Consider the following 25,790-nt stretch of genomic DNA (forward strand, 5'->3'; position numbering starts at 1 on the left):
ATGTATGTTCATATATGTATGGAGCACAAAACAGCACGCGAGCAGACGGAAAAGACGGAAGCGAAGTTTCAACTGATCGATTATCGAACGCAGAACACACGTTCCGTTCTCTAGACCAGTCGCGAGGAAAGACATGTCTTCGTTTCTGATTTGGCGTCATTGTTGGTGCTGTTTTCGTCGCTCAATGTAGTCAGTCGCTGTTGGCACGCGAATGGTTAGAAATTTAAATATTTTGAGGACAGGAAAGTGTTTACTAATTAAAGGCTCAAGCGTGCTATCGTGTCGGTTTCAGTTGTCGCCCTTGATGTTATGTGGTTACCGAGCGCCGCCACACGGAAGCAACGCCCGAGCAATTTGCCACCTCTCTCGTCGTTGAGAGCATAGGCATATACATGAAATAATAATAATAGTTCGTTTTGGGGGAAAGGAAATGGCGCAGTATCTGTCTCATAAATCGTTGGACACCTGAACCGCGCCGTAAGGGAAGTGATAAAGGTGGGAGTGAAAGAAGAAAGGAAGAAAGAGGTGCCGTGGTGGAGGGCTCCGGAATAATTTTGACCACCTGGGGATCTTTAACATGTACTGACATCGCATAGCCCACGGGCGCTTTAGCGTTTTGCCTCCATAAAAACGCAGCCGCCGCGGTCAGGTTCGAACCCGGGAACTCCGGATCAGTAGCCGAGCGCCTTAACCTATGCATGAAAGGCAACGCGAAATTCTAGGACGCGTCACAGGTAGCGGTATATCCGCACTTGCGTATCCGCCATGTTTGTTGGCTGTTGCTGTATGTGGCCCACCGTTCTCGGCTGCTTGTCTGCTTCGAGCAGCGAATATGGCGGTTTGAGGTGCCTCCGAAACAAGCCGCTTTTCTTAGCTGGAGAAAACCCTTTGGTTCCATTGTCGAGTTCAGCGCCTTCCGTTCTTCGTTACGGCAGGGCCTAGACTAACCTTCGCTATTTGATGCGGCTTAGCGTTCCCTCACTCTTCGTCTGCCCCTCTTAGAGGCGCCTTTGTTTGCAGCGGCCGCGGTTGACCACATTGGTGACTCTTGCTGTTGCTTGACCCAAACGGCTCAACGATACGGCAGCCACGGCGGCAGTGAGCGTTGATAAATGCAGAACGAATGGTTGAGAGATCTGTATTTTCTCTTCGTGAAAACAACCGACCCAAAGTTACTCTCGAAGGACGACGACGATTTGCATGGCGCAGCTTGAGAGGCTACAGTCTAAACATGAATTAACTTAAACATGAGTAAAAAGGGAAATAAGCTGTGCTCAGGCGCACTCCCTTTTAAGGGAACGGTGTATACGCTGATCAGGCCCTGCGGTACATTTTGAGCGCTGAAAATACGGAATACTTACGGTTTGCACCAGAAACAAATTTCCTCTCCAAAACATGCGAAACAGTTGATTTACACCAAGGCTTCAATATCCTCTATTTGCTAACCTCAACAGCACCGGTGCCTCTAAAAAAGTCTCCTCCTATTGCTAACTGCATCTAGTTTCTATTTTGCAGTGGGAATATGAATGCCTTCGTTGCCAAGGATAACCATTCCGTATATTTAGGGGGCCTCATTTTTGGGTAAACCCCGATTTTACACGATTTTCGCACACCGAACATGTTTCTCAAAAATCGAGCTAAACCCGATTTCTTCCCGAGAGTGAGCTTTCTATACGATGTTGGTGCAAAGCTGAAGATGTCGCAAGAAAATTTGGTCTGGCTTGTTTTTGTGGGGTTTAACGTCCCGAGGCGACTCAGGCTACGAGGGACGCCGTAGTGTAGGGCTGCGAATGATTTCGGCGATCTGGGGTTCTTTAACGTGCACTGACATCGCGGAGTACACGGGCCTCTAGCATTTTGCCTCCATCGCAATGCGAACGTCGCGGCAGGGATCGAACCCGCGTCTTTCAGGTCATCAGCCGAGCACCAAAACCCCTGAGCCACCGCAGCGGCGCAAGAAAATGTGTGGATAACTGGTACTTGTTCCATAGGGGAGTCTTCGGTCAATTAGAGATCGTAAGCCTCTTAATTGCGGTTTTCATGAGTTGGATGAATTAGAGAATGAGTTCGAAAAGTGCGTTTTAGGAGCGAGAGACCAAAAACATTGTTACTAATAAGACGTCTTATCAGCGTCACTCTACGATGCGGTACCCACGCCAACGTTATCCTGATCCAAAAACCTTCGGAATACCGTAGCTATCTTGAATGTTTTCGCACTGCTGAATGTTTTTGCGGGGGCTCTCCGTATGAGGCTGGTAAAGTTATGGAATAGGAGAAAAAGTGGTAGGGTATTAGCGTGTAGTTGAACCAGTATACGTGGGAAAGCATGTGTTTAGCCTGGTTGTCTCATGGTTTTGCTTTGATGGGCTGTCGGCACGTCTGGTGACGATATTAGCTTGATAGATGTATTTGTTGAGGAAAAGGACGATGGAAAATGCCCAGCGCGAGAGTGTGTTGCAGTTTAACACCTGTCGTGATTGGCTGCGGCGATAGCATAGTGCTCTCGTGCAGTTCGAATCCCAGTCTCGGCAGGATTTATTTGTTTATGGTTTGACCAAGGTCAGCCTCAAGGTCAAGCTTCGCACAAACTCGGTGAGCTGATTAGATCTCGTGAAGTAGTGCTTTCACACTAAAAGTTCTTAATTCCTAACAATATTTTAGTGAATTAAACCTGAAATTTCCATGTTTGTTTACGAAATGATTAGCAATAAAAAAACAGGCCATTTTATGCCTAGCTGAAAAAGAACTGCTATGGTAAACTGTCGTGTGCCGAAAAAGTTACCTCAAACACGTACTATGCATTTTTTCTAAATACCGCAATTTCCCCCTAAATTCAAGGACGACGAAAAATATCGCACGATTTTTACCCCCTAACTGCGGCAAAAACAAAACCAGGCAACGAAGGGCTCTGCGTATATTTAGAGATCAAGGCCTACTCCGGAACTTGGGTAGCATACGAGGTGCCACTAAAAGGCACTGTGCACTAGCGGAGAGCTGACACTCCTTTTATTCGGACATAAGCTTATTCCTTTGTACCAGCTAAACAAGCAGCGTCATCGGAACACGAAGTTGCTCTCTTTGCGCCGACGCTGGCTCGAATCTCACCCGGACTAAGGTGCGAGTTATTGTGCTGCCAACCGGTCTGACGGAAAAGTTGGGAATAGCCGCGATTGGTCATGATTCGTGGTCATCTGCAGATTCGACCTACTGGTTCTGACGATTTGGCCCGAGTTTGCCGAGAAGGGGAAGCAAACAGCATTTCACGCTTGAAAATACCAGATTTTGTAGCGATCGCTACATTACGGTGGCATTTCGAGCTTTCAGCGCAGCGGCGCCGCCACCCTGTGGCTGCTCCGCCACGCTGTCACGTGGTGCGGAGCAGCTGCCGGTGGGGCGGCACCGTGGCTTGTCTCGTAGTTCGTCACGTGGTTGGTCAACCACTAAGCCACCGCCAATTTTGTAGCGGCGCCGCCACCGCCACGTGGTCGCGTAGTTGGTCACGTGGTAGTGAATCCACGTGAATTCGACGGAGCGAGTTCCACTCGGCCAAGTGTAGCTATCGCGTCACTCCAGGTTTAACCAGAGCTAAACCACCGACAATTTTTTCTCTCTTCCCTCGAGCCAAGGAAGTAATTACTCAGGACGGTCACCTTTGTGCCACTGCGTAACGAGAGATTCGGTGAGAGCAGTTCGCTTGTTCATTCTTATTTTTCTCCTTCTCTGGCAGAGGATGCTTGACGTCACTGTGTTTGTACACCTCAGAGTGGCGCGTTATCATAAAGTGTTGTAGCGACGTCACTGCATGCGGCACCTCTAGCGTGTTACGCCGTAACGGGCCTGTCGTAGTGGAGATGGGAGACTGACGTTTGCTGCCTCGCTCCTCGTACTTGCCAGGGCTGCACCGGACTTGCCAGCTGCCGTGATCGTGCGCGACCTCAAGCTGCGCTACAGCAGCCGCGCACCGCCAGTCATCGACGGCGCCAACCTGACTGTGCCCAAGGGAGTCATGTGAGTTCCCGCTCGGCCGATTGGCCCAGCTGCAGAGGCACGGTCGCTTGCGCCTGTGAAAGCCACGAAGACATGTTTCTTCTTGTAGTGATAGCTGCATTACGGTAGCATTTCGAGCCTTCCGCGTGGCGGCTCCGCCACGCTGTCACGTGGTTGGTCACGTGGTGCGGAGCAGCTGCCGGCGGCGCGGCGCCGTGGCTGATCACGTGGTTCGTCACGTGACCAAGTTCCACTCAGCCAGCTGTAGCTATCTCGTCACTCCAGGTTTAACCAGAGCCAAAGCACTGCCAATTTTTCCCCCTGCCTTTTCTTGCCCTCTTCTGACCAGCTTTGTTTATGTATATCTGCGTGAGCATAGAATAAGAACGTAATTTTTTAATTAATTTTGCTTCATGCCTCGTCGCCGTCCATCTTTCGTTTGCCAACATATGCAGGGCTGCTGGTGTCGTTTATAATTCAGCGCTGTTCATTTCTAGATGGCGTGGAGAGCTCTTTCCTAATCCTCTTTGCTATGCAAATTCAAGGCCTGCAACCTTAATCTGTTAATGGAAATGCGAGCAGCTTTTCAGCGGGCCTCTCATCGCTTAACTGCGAACAATACATTTGCCAAGCTGAAGCGCAGTATCATTGCAAAGCGTGCAGAATAAATCACGCACTTGAGACCCAAGCTCCAATCTCTCAGAATGTTCTGGCCGGTCCACAACAGAAACTAAATTACCTGAAAGTCCGAAATCGACTTCGTAAGTTTATTTTTTAACTCCTTCCAGAAACTTAAGGTGAGAACAATGGCCGCTTCAGGCAGGGAATTCTTCAGTATGTATTTCGTGCGAAACAGAGACACCACCACGTCTTTTTAGTACATAGGTTGGGCGGTGAAGTGTACGATAAAACTAAGCCGGTCGGGCTCAACTTTTTCGACTAGTCGAAAAAATGCCGGTGTTGTAAAAGTATCTCAAGCTCAACCCTCAAGCGTCCACCTCCATAAATGAGTGTATAGACGTTCTATAGACTTCTTAAAGACTCTGTTGCCTTCCTATAGATTTTTCCTTTTGTCTATTTATAGTATATAGACAAATGTCTACTAAATGTGTATTGCCATAAACGTAAAGATTGTCTGTGGACTGTCCATTGAACTTGTATTGTCTGTAGAATAATGTATAGGATTTGTCTATAGAAAGTTTATACCAGCAGGACGAGGAGGAGGAGAGAATTGGATGATTAGAGGAGAGGTCTGCCTGGTTGTTAGCCTAGCATGCTACTCCATACTCCAGATGAGGGTCAGAGAAGACAAGAGAAGAAGAAAGGGGAGGATTAATAACAGAGGAAAAGGGTAAAAAGAACCGGTGAAAGGTGAAATCAAGCACACTCGACACTTACAAACACACATCAGTATCAAAGCGTGTCCACCAGACCCGTGTCCCTAAGGAAAACTAATGCCGCTTTTGTCCCTCGCGCAGCCGAAGCGGCATTACTCCACGGTCCAAGGAGATAGGCTTTTCTCGCAAAAGTATATGGGAAGTCTACAGACTGTCTAAAGAAATTTCTGTAGTGTCGCGCATTTTTACACGCAGCTGGAATGCTTCAAGTTTGATATCGGCGTGTTCTCCACGACCACCGCTTTCCAGTCAGAATATGCGGCTCCACAGTGAGCAAGCCTCCCGGAGGAAAAGAGGGCAAAATGTCCAGCCAGCGCTCAACGAGTCCTCGTGTCTTATATTGTGAGATCTGTTCGGGGAATAATAATAATAATAATTTGTTTTGTGGAAAGCAAATTGCGCAGTTTCTGTCTCATATATCGGTGGAAATCTGAACCGCACCGTAAGGAAAGGGATAAAGGAGGGAGTGAAAGAAGAAAGGAAGAAAGAGGTGCCGTAGTGGAGGGCTCCGGAATAATTTCGGCCACCTCGGGGAAATTCGGGGAATAATGAAAGGAAATTTGCTGGATAAAAATTATGCACTCTCCTTTGGGTCTTGCCTCTCGAAATCAGGCGCTTGAAATTCTTGTTTGGGTGTGAATTTTCGGTTTTTTGGTTTGTCACAATTTCCAGATATTTTGCATTTGCGCCTCGTTAGGCCTGTTCAAAACAGTGGGTTGAAAATGATTCCGACGCAAAGGTGCCGTGTTCCTCCTCCCAAATAGCGTGTGCTTCAAGCTCTAGCCAGTGCAGTAATTTAGAGGACGCCTGCCTTACCAGAAAATATCGCGACAATTGCTGCGCGAAGAAAGCTGAAATGGGAGTCGTGGGAGTCAATCCGCTGACAAAAGCACGAACTCCTGTACAGCAAAGACTTCGCAAGGCCTCTCCCCTCTCTTCTTCCATTCCCTCATCCCACTGCGTCCTCTTCTCCTCACATGGAAGAGCACGGGTTCTTTTGTCGGAACCATGCGCAGTTGAGGGGATGTGACGGGTTCCACAAGACTGTTACACGAGCCAACGGAACAGGCTTACGGCTCGCGCTCAATTTTATAGTCCTGATTTCGATTTGTTTATTCGGGCGTAATGTGCCAAATCAACGCAGGCTATGAGGGAAGCTGTAGTGAAGGGTTGCAGAGATTTATTTCAGCTGGTGTGTCATCACACCACTGACATCGTACAGTACACGGGCCTCTAGAATTTCGCCTTCATCGAAATTCGACCGCCGCCGCCGGGATCGAACCCGCGTCTTTCGTGTCAGCAGCCGAGCGCCATACCGACTGAGCCAGAGCGGCGGCTTTAATTGTATAGTCCTACACCATATTAACGCGATAGCGTTAAATGCCCCGTTTTGCAGAAAATCCATTGTCGGCGTTGCCGGCGTCGTCGTTGTGAGCGAAAAATCACGATCATGACTTGCAGCTGGTGCTCAGAGAGCAACCAAGGAGGCAGTAGTAAAGTCGTCTGGTCTTGCTTGCGTTGTTTATCTTCTTCGCACAAGGGATGCGTCGTCAGAGACGCTCTTGCGACGAATTAAGACGCAGGTAATAAGGGAGTGCGACTTGAAGTTTTACATACAAAAATTTACATTACATACAAGTTGATGCATACGAGACAATTTAACCGGGAAAAAGATTAAACCATAAAAGATAGAACTGGCTAACACTGGCTAACCTAGTCGGCTTAGCCGAAGACGCATTACATCTCACCGTACCCCAGAACAATTTTCCAGGCTCCGGGGCCCGGTTTTAAAGACCTCAGAGCCTAGCCCACATTTTGCACCACCCAATCAAAACATACTAACACATGGTTGGTTTACGAACAGCATGGCACGCTTTCCAGTTCTGCAATGTTCAAAACCCTCTTCCTAAAATACACAGCACGAAAGCAACATCAAAACTGCTTTAAGAAAATGGCATTCCGGGAGTGGGCCCTCAAAATGATTGGCCCACTAGGTTTACGTGCCACGCCCCATACTTCCAAAGTATTACTTGAACTTTTTCTCTTATAAAGTAAAAACAGAAACACATGAAAATACATCAAAACCACTCTCACGAGTCGCCGGCTTCCTGAGAACTCGTGACCCTGGCGGTTCCCAGCGTTAGGGCAATTACCGATCTCACCCGAGCCGCCACCACCGCGGGTAAGAAACTACTCGTCTTCGCGACGACTGTTGACAGGCGTCCCCCAAAATCTGGAAAGTGGCGCCAACCATGTCGCTGCTGCCTTTGAAGCCTGGACTCCATGTACGCGAAAACTCACGCGAACGCGAAGGCGACGGCGGCAAGCGACAAGCGACGCCGTCGCGCGAAGCAAAATGCATGTGTTGCTTGCCGTGTCGCTCGGATCTGCACCCACAGAAAATTTCGCTCGTCGCCCGGAAGTCCCCCACGCGACTGGCCAACCAGAGCCCCCCAAAGCCGTTTCCGGTTTGTCTACGGTTTCTCACGGGTACATCTCACGAAACCCGCCCGTCGTCTTGGTCATCGCCACCGTCGATAAAATATTTGGTTTTGTAGCTGAGAGGCAGACCCGCATGATTTAAATAATTAAAACAATCTACTTGTTGGGTGCGGAGGGCTAACAGCATTTGGAGCGGGCTACGCAAGCGGGCGTACTGCAGGGAGAGATGCGTGTCGAGCCGCGGGTACCGGCGCTCGATCCACCGTGCCGCTGCGCTCCAACTGTGCAGAAACACTCGCGGCGCGCATTCTTACTGGTAAATTATAGTTTGCTCACTTACAATCAAACTGCGGTAACAGTTTATGGGAGTGTTTTTACTAAGCCGGAGTGCACAAGCACCGAACGAAAGCACACCTCCTCCGTGAACCCGTGATGTGACTTCGTCTCCGCAAGCACTCCTTTGGCTATCTCCACCGCCGCTACACCGCTGCCGTAGAGGAAATATTCCTTTGGCCCTGACTAGGAGTCACACTAACAAAATTTTAAGAGATAGAACAGGTTACGGGCGTGTTTCTTAGCTTGAGTGCGCATAGCACGGAGTCCGCTGCGCACGTCGCGGGTTCGCGTCGCCAGCCGCCTTCGCTTGCATGGAGGTTGCCCACAAGCGACGGAGCGAACGCCAGCCGTCGCCGCCGCCGTCGCCTTCGCGTTCGCGTGAGTTTTCGCGTACATGGAGTCCAGGTGTGAACGTGCGGCGGCATCCCTTTTGTCCGGCTACGTTTCGTTAAGCCAGCCCGTTCCCCCCAAAACTGTTCGGATACAACGTCCGTGCGCGTTGCAGTCGCCGCGGCGCCTGCTAGTCGCGTCCGCTCCTGACCGTGCGTTACGCTTAATTGCTCCCGGTCAAGCCCTAGCGTCTGGACCCGTCTCGCCCGGTGGTGATGACCCTTCAAAAAACCTAGACAGTCTTTGTTAGGACGACGACGACGGGGGGGGGGGGGGGGGGAGGCCGCCGGCGTATGGCGGCTTCGACAGGGTCACTGCTCGTGTCTCCGCGCGCAGCCGCATCGTCGCCGCAAAACGGGAACCTCGAGGAGTTCTGGGAAGACATGCCCCCTTCCTTCCCCCTACCTCTGTCGTGGCCCCGGCTAGTTAACGTCCGTCTACCTCGCTTTGGTGGCTTCTTGCCGACACACCGAGGGATTTAGCGAGGGCAGCAACAAAAGGACGGATGGTTCCCACAAAGCCGCGGGCATCCACAGATCCCTTACACAGGTGGGCCACCTAGATTACGTGACATTGTGACGTCATTGTAACCTGCCCACCGGATAGTAGAGACTTCTAGCAGAGCGGGCCAGAGGCCAGCGGAGCGCACGAGAGAGGGCGCCAGTGCGCATGCGCAGAACGCTCTGGCGGCCAGCGGGTTTGCGGCGCTCCCCGCTCGCCCGCTTGTCTGGTCTTCCCAGCGGAGAGTGCCCAGCCAGTGAGGGTCATCGAGGACTAACATGGCGGCGTCCAGTGCGAATTTTGGCGCGTCGGCTTCATCGAGCACGGACGCGGCGCAAGCACGCCTGCAAGCAAAGAAGCCGCGCAAATGTTTTAGCAAGAAGATCTTTGCCTTCTGCGGGAAGTGGCCGCGACAAGGCCATTCGGGGACGAGTTCAAGTTGGTGAGATTGCGGCGTGGGGCTTCGGCTTGACATCACCATCACAAAGCCAAATGTTTTTTTTTTCTAACACGACATACTTTAAATTGGATTGTAAGGACCACTATTGTTTAAATATATACGAGAAACACAAATAATGCCTTTATTTAGCAATTTTAGTACAGTAACAGAAAACGCGATTCATATTCGTTTCAGCGTAACTCCGCTTTTCACCAATAGGTGGGGCTGCACTGTGCTCCGCGCTACTACGCTTATTCGGGCGTTTGAGACGCTGCGCTAAAACGCTTTACTCGCGCTACGTTGCGCTTCTGCTCTGCTGGGGAACTACCAGCGGAGCGGAACGCAAATGCGCTCAGGAAAAAGTCTCTAGTGTGCAAACTTCCCAGCGTGGCGGTTAAATGGTCGCCCGGGAAGAGCAACATAGACCGCACAAAGCCCACCGCTGGCAGCACACGCCATCGCACGGCAGTGGTGCCTCGCTTAACCGCTGCACCATTGCGCAGGAAGTGGTAGTAGGGTTCCCGTGCATGTTCGGTGAAAGTAGAGAATGACCTTCTGCAGATATGGGAATTAGCCCATTACTCAATGGCGCCATACCCTTAAGGCGGAGCTTAAGTGTCCCATCAATTTTTCTTGCAGAACTCACGTCGTTTAGCCAGCTGTACTTGTAACCGCCTGTAATACACATTGTGTGTCTGCAAAACTTAGAAAATATTCAGCGCATTGAGTTGCAATGTATTCTCTTGTACATGGGCAATGTGGAAAAAATGCCAAATGTCGCAAATTCGCGACGAACCTGAAATCAAGAAATCATTCACGCGTCTAGTTTCAGAAAGCAAAGGCGACATTGAAGGGCCGAAGTAAAGTAAAAAAAAATTAATACAAAAATATTGTTATTCTTCTGTCCATATCGTTGAGACGAGGAGACATTTAGTATAGCGTACGCAGACATGCGCAAAGGCATAACGAACGCTACAAAATAGCGTCTTTCGTACTGCCATGCGTCAAACGCTATTTCACATCGAGGTTTAACGTACGTGCGCGTTACGTACGCTGTTTTTCGAATTTAGCGTGCGTGCTCATGCGTACGCTAGGAAAAATAGAGACCTTTAGCATACGCTCTGAGCATTGCGGAGGTCGCGCCGCCTGTCGTCGGCGCCATGAAACGCAGGCCACGCTTCCGGCGGCCTTTCACCTTGGGTTCCTACGCAGTTGAAGGTTGTGGCGCATGAAAATCGCGATCGTTCGGTTTATGTCCGTCACTTATGGCCTGGATCATGTCTAAAAACAGCTGTTCTGTAGTGGGGCGCTCGGACAGCTACAAAAGCTCCCCGGAAACGCGCTTCTACAAGTTTACTTGCCTCCCTTACGAACGGGAGCGAAGAAGACAGTGGATCGTTGCCGTCCGGAGAAAAAAGTGAGTGCTAGCTGCTATCGTCTAGTTCCTTTTGTAATATTTACTGCAGCGCTTTTATGCCGCTGCTATGGTCCTATCATGCCCTGTCAAGCATCGTAATTTCATTCTGACTGCTGCTTTCATGGCATGCGAAAGAAAGTTGCTCGTTTTTTCAGTTGGCTCAACTGATAGCTAATGGCGCGTCTTGTGCACAGCGCTTTTTGTCAAAGCGAACGCAGCACGGATCGCATCATGTTTCACGCGTAGCTTTGGATCGTTTCTGAATTCAATATGTAGCTGTGTGTTTAGCTACGCGCAATTGAGCTGTGAAGCGTTGCTACTGCATGCGCATGCTACTCGCTCTAGATTTTGCACAGATGGCTCAAAATTTTCGCCTTGTTACGGAATGTCGTTCCTTCCGTGTATTTGCGTAAATCTTGCTGTTTCTAGATGGCATGAAGTCGACATATTCGTGCACGTGTAACAGCGTTGTGGTGGTTTGATTCTGAGGCGGAAAATATGTCATGATTGTGGCTTTTACTTCAGGTTACCTTGCTTTAGCCTCACATTGGTTTGTGTGTAATTGGAAAGCAGTTGGTTGTAAGTTCGTGGGAAGTTTTAAAAATATATTCGCCTGGATTCATTTTTGACTAACACTTCTTGCAACTTAATCGTTGCCGTACGTTTGCTTTCATTTCTTCCAGATTTAGCAAAGATGGGAGCCCTTGGGAGCCTACCAAAAACAGCAGATTCTGCAGCTAGCATTTCGTGAATGGCGAAAAACCAAATGACCCGGGGAGCTCATCATATCTACCTACAGTATTTACAACTGCTTACAGATGCTCGAATTCACGGTCATCTGAGAGGTACGTATCAAAGGTAATTTTCTTTGTGGTTTCTTTGCTGATTTTTGTTTCAACCCAGGTTACGCAAGTCAGGTAAATTACATGGCATAATGTTACGAAACTTGTCGCATGATGCCAGATGAGGCAAAAAAGCTGGGATGCCAGCCTTTTGACTAATACAGTGTGCACAAAATTCCAAATTTAAGCTTATTTAGCCAAAGCTGCCACATAACGTGATAACCAATCAGACTGGTAGGGTTTCCAGTCCATACCGAGCTGTTTTGCATTTGTTTAAGTTGTGTCATTGAATGTTTCGTGCTGACTGCCATGGCTCTACTCATCATGGTTTATAAATTTCTGATTGGACCATTTTGACCTGTTTACATCAGTCTAATATCCTTGAATACCAAAATAAAAACCAGGGAAAACAACAGTACAAAGAAAAGACATTCAACTTTAAACAAATTGTATCAATGAATAGCCACTCCCTGTTAGGTCATTGCAGAAAAGCTGAAAACTTAAACAGAAACACAATAAAACTCATGTTACGAAAAGACAGCACCAATCATGCGAGAAAAGGCACTTTTCTTGGGTAGAAAAAATCTGTCAAGAAAACGAGGTTGCTACCAACAAAAAACAAAGGTATTCTTTATCCTGTAACCTGCTTCATAGTAAATATTTGCAATAACTTCGGACCCAGAACTGTCAGTTGCCATAATTGTGAACACTTGCCGCAAAACCCATGAAGCAAACAGTGCTTCCTCCTCCAGTTGTAACTGACGCGCCACGTAATGTTAGAGACGCTGTGTGCCCTTTATTCATTGTGTGGTTTAGCTGCCGCGGTGGTTGAGTGGTTATGGCGCTCGACTGCTGGCCCGAAAGACGCGGGTTCGATCCCGGCCGCGGTGGTCGAATTTCGATGGAGGCGAAATTCTAGAGGCCCATGTACTGTGCGATGTCAGTGCACGTTAAAGAACTCCAGGTGGTCGAAGTTTCCGGAGTCCTTCACTACGGCGTCCCTCATAGCCTGAGTCGATTTGGGACGTTACATCCCCATAAACAAAAAAATCATTGTGTGGTTTACTGACAGCTAAATGTAGCTTAACTTGAAGTGGGACGTGCAGAAAGGACAAGTGCGTTTATGATGTCTATTCTTTAGTTTCTGATTTTTTTACAGTGTTTATGCACATAGTTTAAACAAACATGTTCAATGCTGCATATTGTTCTAGTTAAGCCATGCAGAAAATGTAATCTTCCTTACGCAGTGCAGTTGTGGTACACTAGCGTCAAATGTGAGAAGTACGAGGAAACATGAAAGATTTAATCATTGCAGCAATGCTGTGCTGCCGAATCCTCAGGCAGGCGAGCTAAAACCAATAAACCTGAGTACCCTGGACAGTGGCATGGATATCAGGTGTTTTGGTCATAACACACTGCTCTCATAATTGTTTGTGCTCTCCATATGCCATGGTATTTTACTGGTATGCGCATGTTTTCTGGAATAGCATGTTGACTCTTACATCTTTTAATCTGGGCCAATGTTTTGTTAGCTTGTTTATTGGCCATTTTTCTCTCAATTTCTTCGTTTAGTAAGGTTCAAAAGCTTCTTTGCTGGGTGGCAATGAACGGCTGCTTCAACAAACATGACCTATGTTGTACCTCATTTCTGGGACAGATAGAAGTAGACACTGAAGTTTCTCCAAGTGTGTTCAAGAGCATGTTAAATTTACAGGTTGGTCATGGCTAACCAGTTGCTTGCTTATATAAAAACTTGGTAAGTGGAATCTACACCTTGAAGTCAATATACCAACAGCAGGTTGCGGTCACGTGAGCTGCAAAGAACTAGTGATCCTGCTCCTGTAGACCTTCCCGAGGAAGAACACTCTGCAAACGGTGGTTTGGAGCTCACAAAGAAGAGTGTACGTATCACTGCCCCAACAGTTACAGAGCAATCTTTTGTGTTCACCAAATTAAAGAAAAAGGGAGGCATGCTGACTATATCTACCATTTCAATATTAATATGCATTCCTGCCTCAAGAGAAGTGCCTAGCCCATGCTGATCATAATAACAATATTAATTATGTATCTATATTTCTCAGTTTTCAGGCTGCTTTAAAGGTTTGTGTAGGGTTCAAGGCAGCTAGGACAGGCCAGAGCAGAATGGAGCTCGTAAACGTAAGGGTGTCAGGCGGTTTGTGAGGGGCTGTGTAGGGTTTTGTAATTTGCAGAGTAGCCAGGGCTTTTCTCTCTGTCTCAGCTTGTTTTTACAATGTGAAGCTTGGTTGCACTGCATTGCACTTTTCACTGCAAGCAGAAAGGGTATAATTGTCTGGCAGATTACATTGTGCTCCTATATTTGTGCAGGTGCAGATACATAGAGATTCTTGCACATGGGCTTCACGCGGTGACTTGTCAAATCTTTTCTTGTGCTGTATGATAGGGTGCGATGCCGAGACACAAGTAAGTGCCACTTATCTGCCACCACAACTATATGCTTGATGCTTTTTCCTCTTCCTGCCGTGCACACCGTGCATCGACAAAAGGGCATATATAAGGAGGAAATAGAACAACCGTCAGCTTCGTTGACACTGTGATAGCATATTCACGGTAAACGAATAAACTAATAATGCCAGAATGCTTCAAACCGCACTACAGCCAGTGTCGAGTCATAATTGATTGTACTGAGGTCCCTTGATTTAGAGAAAACCTAGCGCAAAAAACATGCAACCACAAAGACAGAACAGACGAGACACAAGCGCTTGTGTCTCGTCTGTTCTGTCTTTGTGGTTGCATGTTTTTTGCCCTAGGTTTTCTCTAAATCAAGTATGCACCAACTAGCCCAAAAAGAGGTGTTAATGAGGTCCCTTGCTCTGCGCCAGCTACAGTGCATGAGAAAGTACTCATGTTCTCTAGTTACAAAAGCTGCTATACAGTGAATTTTCTTGTTGGCATCACACTAAGCGGAATAATTAGCTTTCTCTCCAGACCTTATGGTGGCCGTGCCACAAATTCCTTAATAACAACAGATAGTGGAATTTTACATCTTTTGAATCCAGGTGACATTATCATGGCAGACAAAGGGTTTCCCCAAATAAGAAGTCAGCTGGCAGACCGTGGTGTTAAATTCCAGATGCCAGTGTTTGCCCCTCCTAATGAGCCGTTCACTAGGGAAGAGGTTTTCGAAACTTATAGGGTTGCGATTGCTAGGTTACATGTTGAACGATGTATTCAACGAATGAAGATTTACCGCATACTTTTTGAGAAACTCTCAGTAGATTTGGTCCCACATGCTGCAAAATTAATCGACATGTGTGGTGTGCTCACAAATCTTCACAAGCAAGTTATTAAACCAAAAGAGCAGCCATAGATGGCAAATGTATGGCCTATTGATCTGGTGAAGGTATCATATTGTGAAAAGAGAGTGAATGTAATATTTTTCTTGTTTGTGAATAAAAAAACATTGATGTGAACTGTGAAAATGTGTTTATTTTATAAAGGTTATAATAAAAACTTCAACACTAAGCAAGCTCCTGTGTGTCCCAATCAACATGCCCCGGAGCTTGCTGCTCTTGATAAAACGGGCAGCAACTGTGAGAAATAGAATTTCTCCAGCTTGTAGATAGATGCGCACAGAAAGTCTTTGTCCACAGGAACCCTCACGGTGATTTGCTGATTATTAGAATATACAGAAATAACAGTTCAAGGCCCAGCACATAGAGTGACACCTGAGCTTGGGTAAAATACATGTGCGTTTTCTTCAGTTCGAGTAATGTACCACTGAGCAGCAGGTATGGCTCATTGCAAACCTTGTTCTCAAAGTCCACAGTTGCTTGATTTCTGTATGTAAAAGGGGATTTCACTTTGAGCAAAAATTCCTTTCATTCTTTAGAGGCAATTCCATCAGGTGTGCAGCAGAGCCATGGCTGCTCCAACATCACAGACAAACCGCACTTGTGAACCTCTGCCCCAACCTCATTGGCAAGTGTTGTCACTGCTACCGCTTCTAAAGCAACACCGTAGGCTGTAGCTGGTGACTAAAAACTTTTCTCGTTCAAAAGCCCTTCAGCCACTTCAGCAAGCTGCCGCCTGGACCTCAGAATGGTGTGTGCCTTGCTGCTTGCAAAAATGCGAATGGCGCGCATATTTTTCCAGAAGATCGCATCCCTTTTGGGTTCTCGTGTTTTCATTTCTCTATCTGCAATTTCCTCTAGCGTTGACATTACATGCCCTATGTAAAACTCCATTTCGTTTTCATTGTGGCACAATGGTTCACTACAATGGGGCAGTGCTCAAGTGCGCACATTGCCTCGAGTGACTTTTGGGGTCGGTGAACGGGCTGCCTCTTGTTCGTCAGATTGTTCGCTCACTCTCACAGAGCTCGTGGCGAATTGCTGCAACTAGTGAGCAGTCTTCGCCCCACAGTCCACAAAGCGGTGCAACAACTGCAGTCGCGGCCTGAGCAGGTGGAGCAGCTGGTGGCAAAGGAACGCTCGTCCAAGGATGTTGTCCGGGCAGGCTCCTTTTTATAAATGGCCAGACTCTACAGAGGGTGTTCCCCAGTTTCTTGGGTCACTTGTGCACGACTTGTTTAGCGTACAGTTCACATAGTGTACAACTGCTGCTATATGCTTGCAGCGGCCTCCAATCCCTGCCTCGCAGGTTAAAACTGCATCTTCGAGGGCGAGCTCTGGAACGTGCCAATAATAATAAAACATTTTATGCTCAATTTCAATCAAAGCATGGTAAATTAGAGCATTGGCTCTAATTACACGGAAAGAAACGATCGCTTTGTATGCAGGTTGAGTTGGTCAGTAAAAACTACTCGATGCAATGAAGCATTCTTTTTGTTGAGACCAAGCTCGGCTTGTGATATGAGCTAGGCGCGTAGCCAGCGCGAAAAAGACAGAACCCGACAACGCAAGGAGGTACCTCTTGCAAAAACAACTGTTTACCATACTGACTTCAGTTTCAGCATAAGAGTAATCGATCATGCCGGAACCGTGATGTGTGCGCTTTTCACCCACCGCGGTGGCTCGGGGGCTGGGCACTGAATCTGGAGAGCTCCATCCACTACAGCATCCCTCATAGCACGTGTGTCTGTGTCTGTTCGGGTCATTGAAACCCACAATTTAAAATTTTACTACTCTGGGAGCGCAGATCGAGAGGAGAAAGTGTACAGGGAGGCGGTCTCTGCAAAAACAAGCGCCAGATCAAAAATAATTTTAGCTACAAATGGCGCTCTATCGCTAATCCAACGACAGATCACAGCGTTTGCCGCGCGCGGCTTTACTGCTGGCCGCTCGATCAGGCGTGCGAGGCAGGCACCAGTTGCTCATTGCAGAGATATAAAATGGGCCTATGCAATCTTTCTGCAAACACATAAGGCGGTGAAAATCGTTGGCGATCAGCGTTCAGCATGCGCCTCTTTACAAACGTGTCGCCGAAACGTTCGCCACGCGCTGCTTTATTTATGTCTGTTCGAATGGGCTTGCGAGGCAGGCACCAGTTGCACACTCCAGAAAAAAAAAGTGGACCTATGCGATTTTTTTCCAAACACATCGCTTAAGCGTAGACGCAGATTTAATGAAGCGATGTACTCACGATCAGCTCCACGTCGTAGCCGGGCTTTGTCATACTTGTTTGCGGCAAGCATTTTGCATGGATGCGGATCGGGTCGTCCCATACAGCTGTGAGGTCGAACACATGTCCACTTTCAAACAGTTGACTTCCTTTTCGGAAGCTGTCTCCGCAGAAATAATCTTCGTACAAGCGCACAAACGACAAATCACATGTGCGATCTTCAGCCATGCTTGCTGCAGCAATGGGGAAGCCGGGGAAAGTGCCCCGTCTGTGTTTTATACGGCGGCCGCTAGGTGGCTTTCAGTGGCGCCCCTATGGGCGGTGCTCGACGCGTATAGCGTATGAGCGCTTACGTACGTTATACGCAAGGATTTAACGGGAGGTTACGCTGGAAATCGCATGAGCACTTCAAGTTTATCGTATGCCAAACCGAACGCAACGATAGCGCTGGCAGCAGTGGCGTCATCTGGTGTAGCCAATGTTATCCAAGTCGTAGCGAGTAGATAGCCAGTTCATCACCGGTTCAGTCGAGTCAGGGCCTAATTTCTTTTCGGTAATTGAACCGAGCAAGGTTTTAAAAAACGTCATTTTGAGGCCATTCGGACCCTTCTGCCTACCGCCAAAACGATTGCGTTTGGCAAGGCTATCACCACCTGTCGTAAAAATTCAAACCAAGCCAATCCACAGTCGACGGTTTCTTGTTAGTGTTAAGAACGGTGGAATCGTCACACAGAATCAAAAATAGGGCAAGCTTATTTGTCATTCTTCTGTCGGCGAGACGAAACAAAGCAAATATCACGTGTACCATTTAAATGCAATGAATATGCCTAAAAACATTGACGAATTCTCTCCGAAGCGGGTGACGTGGGCGCCGCCATATTGACAACGCTACTTTTCCTAGCGTACGCAAGAGCAAGCACGCTAAATTCGAAAAAGCGCGTACGTGACGCGCACGTACGTTAAACCTCGATGTGAAATAGCGTTTGGCGCATGCGCAGTACGAAGGACGCTGTTTTATAGCGTTCGCTATGCTTTTGCGTGTGACTGCGTATGCTATATTCAAACGCAGGAAAAAGTACAGCGCAAAAAGACGGTACTAAAGGAACGGACAGACACAGGCGCTGACTTACGACTGATGGTTTTATTGCTGTGATAGCGCAATCAGCATGACAAGCTAAGCACAAACAACGTGTGGCATTGCATCGCTGATTGGGTGCGTCAACAAAACAGAAGGAAAGGAGGAAAGAGGTAAAACCAGCACTATTGACTCAGCCGCTAAGGTAATCAATTTCTTCTTGAGTGAGTGCAAGAGATGGCTTGCTCACGCACTTTTCTTGCTTTCATGAATCAGGAACGCTTCATCTATTTCCCGCGTGCGCTGGTCTCTATGCCTGTGCTATACTGTTGTCGTACAGAAAGGTACTCAAGCCAATGTAATAATAATATTAATTGGTTTTTGGGGAAAGGAAATGGCGCAGTATCTGTCTCGTATATCTTTGGACACCCGAACCGCACCATAAGGGAAGGGGGAAAGGAGAGAGTGAAAGAAAGGAAGAAAGAGGTGCCGTAGTGGAGGGCTCCGGGATGATTTCGAACACCTGGGGGTCTTTAACGTGCATTAACATCGCACAGCACACGGGCGCCTTAGCGTTTTTCCTCCATAAAAACGCAGCCGCCGCGGTCGGGTTTGAGCCCGAGAACTCCGAATTAGTAGTCGAGCGCCCTAACCACTGAGCCACCGCAGCGGGTAGCCAATGTAAGGCAAAATTAGTTTTGGGGGGTGGTGCGAATGAGCGTTCATGTTCTCTTAAGCGTTGATTCACGCACCTGCCGGTTTGTCCGATGTAGCACAGTCCACAAGATAGCTCAATTTTGTACCGACTAACCTTGACTAATACGCTTTTGCTATATTAAAAATCTCCAATAGCGTTGTCAAGATGGCGGCGCGCACGTCACTCGCCGCGGAGAGAATTGTCAACGCGCTGTCGGAGATAAGCCGACAGTGTGGGACAGTGCTGACCGGCGTACCAGCATTACCTAGCAATCTTTTATCGCGGCTCTCTGGAAACGATAGGGCACGTAAAAAACCTTCGCCAAGGATCAGTGGGAGCAGACGAATTGACTGTACCGTTCCCTTTCTTTCTTATCTGTCTTTGGAGCCAAGTTCGCGCCTTGCTATGCCTTTAGCCGAAAACATGCCCTGCCGAAAAAAATTTAATGATTTCCCCGCAAATTCCCAATATTCCCTTAGAACTAATCACACTCATCTCCTCCCTTTAGGCCTAATTTTGGGTCGAAAATTTTCTAAAAGCGCGAAGGATCCCCTAATTGAACATCACTTGTTCATACACTTGGTCCTAACGGACTTGGGTCTGCGCAGCTACGGGTTGCTGGGCGCCAGCGGCTGCGGCAAGACGAGCCTGCTCAAGTGCCTGGTGGGCCTGAGCAAGCCAAGCTCCGGCTCGGTGCTCATCTTCGGCAAGGAGCTGCACAAGGGCCTCGTCCCGGGACCTGCGGTCGGCTTCATGCCTCAGGTGCGTTCCCCCGGAATATATCACAAGGGTCTTTGTTTTATGGCTTAAATGTCTCATGTAGTCTTACGTCTGTGTATGTTATTATGTATCATGTCTTCTCTTGAAAATGTTCCGGACCATAGTCCTCGCCTGGTGTGTAGTCCACACGGCGCTAGATTTCGCCTTAAAGTAAAAAAAGTTTTCGCTTAGGTATATAGTCTGCACCCGGTCCGCACCGCAGGGATGGATTTCTGCTTAAATAGGTTTTTAAGTTCTTCGCAAGATTACACACACACATATATATATATATATATATATATATATATATATATATATATATATATATATATATATATATATATATATATATATAATATTGTCAGGACTCGGTAGAACCACGAGGAGAGCTGAAGGTAAAACGGTTTACTGGTTAACCAGAAAAAGTCCCTGCGCTCTTCAGCTTCTTCTTCTTGCCTCGCGCTCGTAGACCAAGTCTTCATCTTTGGCGTCTTCTTGCATGCGGCATTTGCCCCTCTCCTCAGGAAGCATCGTCTCGATGGTAACAAAAGGAAGTAGGAGGTCAAGATCGGTCCGAGTTGTGCGGCTTCATACGTACAACATGGACGACGTCGACTTGTTGCTGGCATCGCTTGGATATTTATAACCCGTCCGGCACCACCTCATACGTGCCGTCAGTTAAACGTCACAGCACAACATAGGGCCCGAAGTACCGCCGTAATAATTTTTCGGAGAGTCCACGACGGCGAATAGGCGTCCAGACCCACACTTTGTCGCCAGGTTCATACATGACATGTCTGTGGCTAAGATTGTAGCGTCGTGCGTCAGCCTCCTGCTGAGTTCTGATGCGCACACGCGCTAGTTGGCGAGCTTCCTCGGCGCGCTGTGCGAATTCCTCGGCGTCCTGATCGACATCGTCGCCGTCGGCATTCGGGAGCAGCATGGCATCTAGCATAGTTGTCACTGGTCAGCCATGAAGAAGGCTGAAAGGCGTCATGCGAGTGGTGTCTTTTTGTGCCGTATTGTAGGCGAACGTGACGTAGGGAAGAATTTCGTCCCAATTCTTGTGGTCTACGTCCACGTACATACAGAGCATGTCCGCGATTGTCTTATTGAGGCGTTCCGTCAATCCATTGGTTTGGGGGTGATAGGCCGTCGCTTTACGATGACTGGTACCGCTGAGGCGGAGAACGGTTTCCAAAAGCTCGGCCGTAAAGGCAGTTCCTCGGTCAGTTATAATGAGTGCCGGAGCGCCATGCCTGAGGACAATGTTCACAAAAAAGAACCGAGCTGCTTCGGCGGCGGTACCCCTGGGCAGAGCCTTTGTCTCCGCTTAGCGAGTTAGATAATCGGTGGCGACAATTATCTATTTATTCCCGGCAGTAGACGTCGGAAATGGTCCTAGGAGGTCCATGCCAATTTGCTTGAAAGGTGTCTTTGGCACTTGAAGAGGGTGGAGTAGACCGGCTGGTTTTTCAGGGGGTGATTTACGACGTTGGCACTCTACGCACGTCCGTACATAGTGCTTCACTGTCGCCGGTAGTTTCGGCCAGTAGTATCCGCGCTGTACTCTAGCCAACGTGCGGGTGTAGCCTAGGAGGCCGGCGGTTGGCTCGTCGTGACACGCTTGCAAGATTTCCGTGCGAAGAGCTGTTGGGACGACGAGTAGATGACTGTTCCCCCCAGGACGGAAGTTCTTGTAAATTACGTCGTTGCGAAGAAAGAATGACGTAGGCTGCGGGCGAAAATCTTAGGCACATCCGTAGTTCGCTTCTCCAAGAAACCAATAAGGGGGAGCAATTCCTGGTCTTCTCTCTGCTGTTGGGCAAGAGTTGCGTCATCTATGACTCCTAAAAAAGCAGTGTCATCATGGGTCATTGTGGAGGGTCCGACTGGTGCTCGCGAAAGGCAGTCAGCATCCTCATGCTTCTTTCCGGATTTGTAAATAACCGTCATATCGAACTCTTGTAACCGAAGGCTCCAACGCGCGAGTCTCCCTGAAGGGTCCTTTAAGTTCGTCAGCCAACAGAGAGAGTGATGGTCGCTAACGACTTGAAAGGGGCGAGCGTACAAGTAAGGGCGGAATTTCACAACCGCCCATACAACTGCAAGGCATTCTTTTTCTGTTGCCGAGTAGTTCGCTTCAGCTTTAGACAGAGTCCTGCTGGCATAAGCAATCACTTTTTCCACACCATCCTGGCGCTGCAGCAATGCAGCATCTAAACCCACATTGCTTGCATCGGTAAGAAGCAGGGTAGGGGCGTCGTCATCAAAGTGCGCCAGGACAGGTGGCGTCTGTAGGTGTCTCCGGAGTTCATTAAAAGCTTGGTGCTCTTCTTCACCCCAGCGAAAGACAGCGTTGTCGCGTGTCAGTGAAGTTAATGGCCAGGCAATTCGTGAGAAGCCAGCAATAAATCGACGGTAATAGGCGCAAAGCCCCAGGAAGCGCCTAAGCGACTTTTTGTCCGTAGGTGTTGGGAACTTGGCGACTGCGGAGAGCTTTTCGGGATCAGGCCGGACACGTTCTTGGCTAACAACGTGTCCTAAGAATATCAGCTCCTCGGAACCAAAGTGGCACTTCTCGGGTTTTAGTGTGAGGCCCGCAGATCGTATGGCCTGAAAAACAGCTACCAAACGGCGTAGATGCTCCTCGAGGGTTGCCGAAAACACGATCACGTCGTCAAGATACACCAGGCATGTTTGCCACTTGAGTCCTGAGAGCACAGTGTCCACCAGCCTCTGAAATGGTGCTGGTGCCGAGCATAAACCGAATGGAAGAACCTTAAACTCATACAATCCGTCAGGAGTGATGAATGCTGTCTTCTCCCGATCCCTCTCATCTACTTCACTTTGCCAATATCCACTTTTCAAATCCATAGAAGAGAAGTAACGTGCATTTCGTAGCCGATCAAGGGAATCATCGATGCGAGGGAGGGAATACACGTCTTTTTTGGTCACTTGATTGAGCTTGCGGTAGTCAATGCAAAATCGTAAGCTGCCGTCTTTTTTTTTAACAAGTACCACGGAGGAAGCCCAGGGACTGTGTGACGGCTGGATAACGTCGTCTCGAAGCATTTCGGCCACCTGACGCTGATTAGCCTCGCGCTCTTTCGGAGCCACACGGTAAGGATTTTGTCGAATCGGGCGAATCGCGTCATCCGTGATAATGCGATGTTTGGTCAAAGGTGTTTGGCCAACCCGCGATTCTGAAGCAAAACAGCCTCGAAAGTGATCTATGAGATCCAAAAGACGTTCATGTTCAGAAGACGACAGATTTGGGCTCACATCGACTATGGGTGCGGGCGCCTTGGTCACTGATCCTTCCAGTTGCAGCACGAAATAGTCTTGGTCACTTGGGACGGTATCGAAGAAGGCCACAGTTGTGCCTTTCGGAATTTGCCGACGCTCGTCGCTGAAGTTTGTCAGCAGCACTTCGGCGTGCCCATTGGCCAAACTGACGAGTCCTCGAGCTATAGAAACACCTCGGCTGAGTATCAGGGTGACGGCCCGTTCGGCGACGCCATCGCCGGTATGTGCCACGTCGCACATCACTTCAACAAGAGAGCACCATCGCGGAGGTAATGTCACCCCCTAATTGGCAACTCGTAAGGGCATCAGTGGTACTTGCGCATAACCAAGGTCTCCATGATTTTTGGTGAAGGCAACGACTTTGTCCCGAAAGCTGATCACAGCCCCATGAAGGCGCAGAAAGTCCATGCCCAAGATGAGGTCTTTGCAACAGTCTGAGAGGATAACGAAGCTGCCAACGAACACTGAGTTTCCAATTCCTATGCGGGCAGTGCACTTCCCAGTCTGTGCCAGTAGCTGACCCCCAGCACTTCTTATTACTGGCCCAGTCCATTTGGTTTTTACTTTGCGCAGCGTGTTAGCCAGTTTTTGACTAATGATTGAAAAATCCGCCCCGGTATCCACCAGAGCGTGTACCTCCAGCCCATCAATGCAAACGGCGAGGTCAGCGCTAACAACGTCGTCTGGGTTGCTCGTCTCTCTCGGCATTTGCGGCGGAAGTGCGTAAGGTCGGCGCTGTAATTTTCGTCGTCGGGGCTGCTTATCTGGTTCGGCATGTTCGGCGCTAATGTAGGCGGCATTTTCGGTGGTAGTGCGGCAGCGTCATTGTGATCAGAGGCGTCACAGTCATGGGTTGCGGTCGGAAGTTGCGGCGGTATTGAGGGCTTTGAAACTTTTCGACTGGTTTCAATCTCCCCTCGCGAGGTTGCGGCGGTTAGTTTCCCCGGCCAGGGCTCAGGGTCCGCCGTCCGCTAACGTCAGCATCGCTACGACGCGTCGGTGAAGAATAACGCCGTGGAGATGGGGAGCGGCGGCGGGAGCCCGGTGAGTCGGCTTCCCTGCTGAGCGGCGGGTCCTCGAGTTGGGCACGGCCAGCGTCGAAATGGCGTCGAGCAGAACCAGGCGGAAAGCCCTGCTCCTCTTGGCGGTAGCGGCAGTACCGATACACATGGCCAGCTTGTCCGCAGAAGAAGCAGAGTGGTCGGCTGTCATAAGAGCGCCACAGGTCAGTTCGGCTCGGCTGAGGGCGGCCGGGACGTGCCCATTGAGGCTCCTGGAAGAACCGCGTCTGCTGACGGCTCGCTGAGCTCGGTGGGGCGTGGTCTGGCGGCGGACGACGAAGGACTTCCGCATAGCTCGCGGGTTGCGGCTCCGGCTCATAGTAAGGTGCCGTGTTGACGGCCGTGTTGCTGTTGGGTTGGGGCACGTGGTATGGTTCGCAAACGGTACAGAGCATGCCGGAGCTCTTTCCTAACGGCTGCTTCGACGGCCCCTGGTGACTGAACGCTCGTAGCAGTAATTCGCTGCAGCTCCTCAAGGACAATTTCTCAAATGTGGTCTCGAAGAGTGTTCCCATCGGTTGCAGTGAGTGCCGCCGCAGTCGATGGAACACCGGTGAAGGGTCGGTCGTACTGGTGGCACCGTTCTTGGAGGGCTCGCTCTATAGCTGTAGCGTCCTTGATGAACTCACTGACGGTTTGAGGTGGGTTGCGCACCAAGCCGGCAAACACCTGCTCCTTGACGCCATGCATGAGATGTCGTAGCTTCCTTTGCTCAGTCATATCGGGGTCGGCACGGCGAAAAAGTCGAGCCATGTCTTCCGCAAACATAGCTACGCTTTCATTTGGCTTCTGGACGCGCACTTCAAGCAGGCGCAGCGCATTCTCTTGTCGATAAGTAGTGGCAAAAGTGTCCACCAGCTGGCAGCGGAAGTCATTCCATGTGGACAAGCTGGCCTCGTGGTTTTCATAACAAGTTCTAGCAGTATCCTGAAGTGCAAAGTAAACATTGCAAAGCTTCTGGTCCGCGCTTCACTTGTTGAACTTGGCCACTCGTTCAAACTGGTCAAGACAGTCATCCACATCTTCAAACGCGTTCCCGCGGAAGCACTCCGGTACCTTGGTGTTGTGAAGAGTCAACGACGTAGGGGTGGGAGGTGCCATGGCTTGGAAGACCCGGCGAACTTTGACGTTTGAAGAGTCCCCCCGTAGATGGTTGTACTCCGGGGAAAGGCCTAGACGTCGGCGGCTAGCGCGATGGACAGGCGTGTCGATGTCCGGGACTCGCTATGGACTGCCGGAAGGAGTCCTGTGCATACCCAGCACGCTCCACCAGTGTCAGGACTCGGTAGAACCCCGAGGAGAGCTCAACGTAAAACGGTTTTACAGACCCGTCTGCGAGTGCCAGTCTTCTGGCTCACTTAGACCCACTGTCGTGCGTTTTCGAGTACTCAGACGATTCCTTCTCATAAACCTGGCCCATCATGACACGCCACCTTTGAATTCCAAGGTCGATTTTTCGAAAGCCGCATTGCGGATGGTCAGTCTTATTTTCACAGTAGGTGCGTATGTCCTTACCGCGGCTTTCCTTACTGAAGGCTACGCAGGCTTCTTCGGCTCTGACAATTCACCTTAAAAA

The 25,790-nt window shown here is 49.1% G+C and overlaps 1 protein-coding gene across 1 annotated transcript in view; it reads left to right on the forward strand.

The window, feature by feature from the left end:
- Positions 1–3,900: 3,900 nt before the first annotated feature.
- LOC144123813 (ABC transporter G family member 23-like) overlaps positions 3,901–25,790 on the forward strand; it is a 193,013-nt gene continuing 171,123 nt past the window's right edge. The window contains exons 1-2 of the mRNA XM_077656555.1: positions 3,901–4,008; positions 19,694–19,847. Coding sequence (XP_077512681.1) covers positions 19,839–19,847 — 9 coding nt within the window. The 5' untranslated portion in view covers positions 3,901–4,008; positions 19,694–19,838. The remainder of the gene's footprint in view (positions 4,009–19,693; positions 19,848–25,790) is intronic.

This window comes from Amblyomma americanum, chromosome 3 (assembly GCF_052857255.1).
Source record: "Amblyomma americanum isolate KBUSLIRL-KWMA chromosome 3, ASM5285725v1, whole genome shotgun sequence".
NCBI classification, from domain to species: domain Eukaryota; kingdom Metazoa; phylum Arthropoda; class Arachnida; order Ixodida; family Ixodidae; genus Amblyomma; species Amblyomma americanum.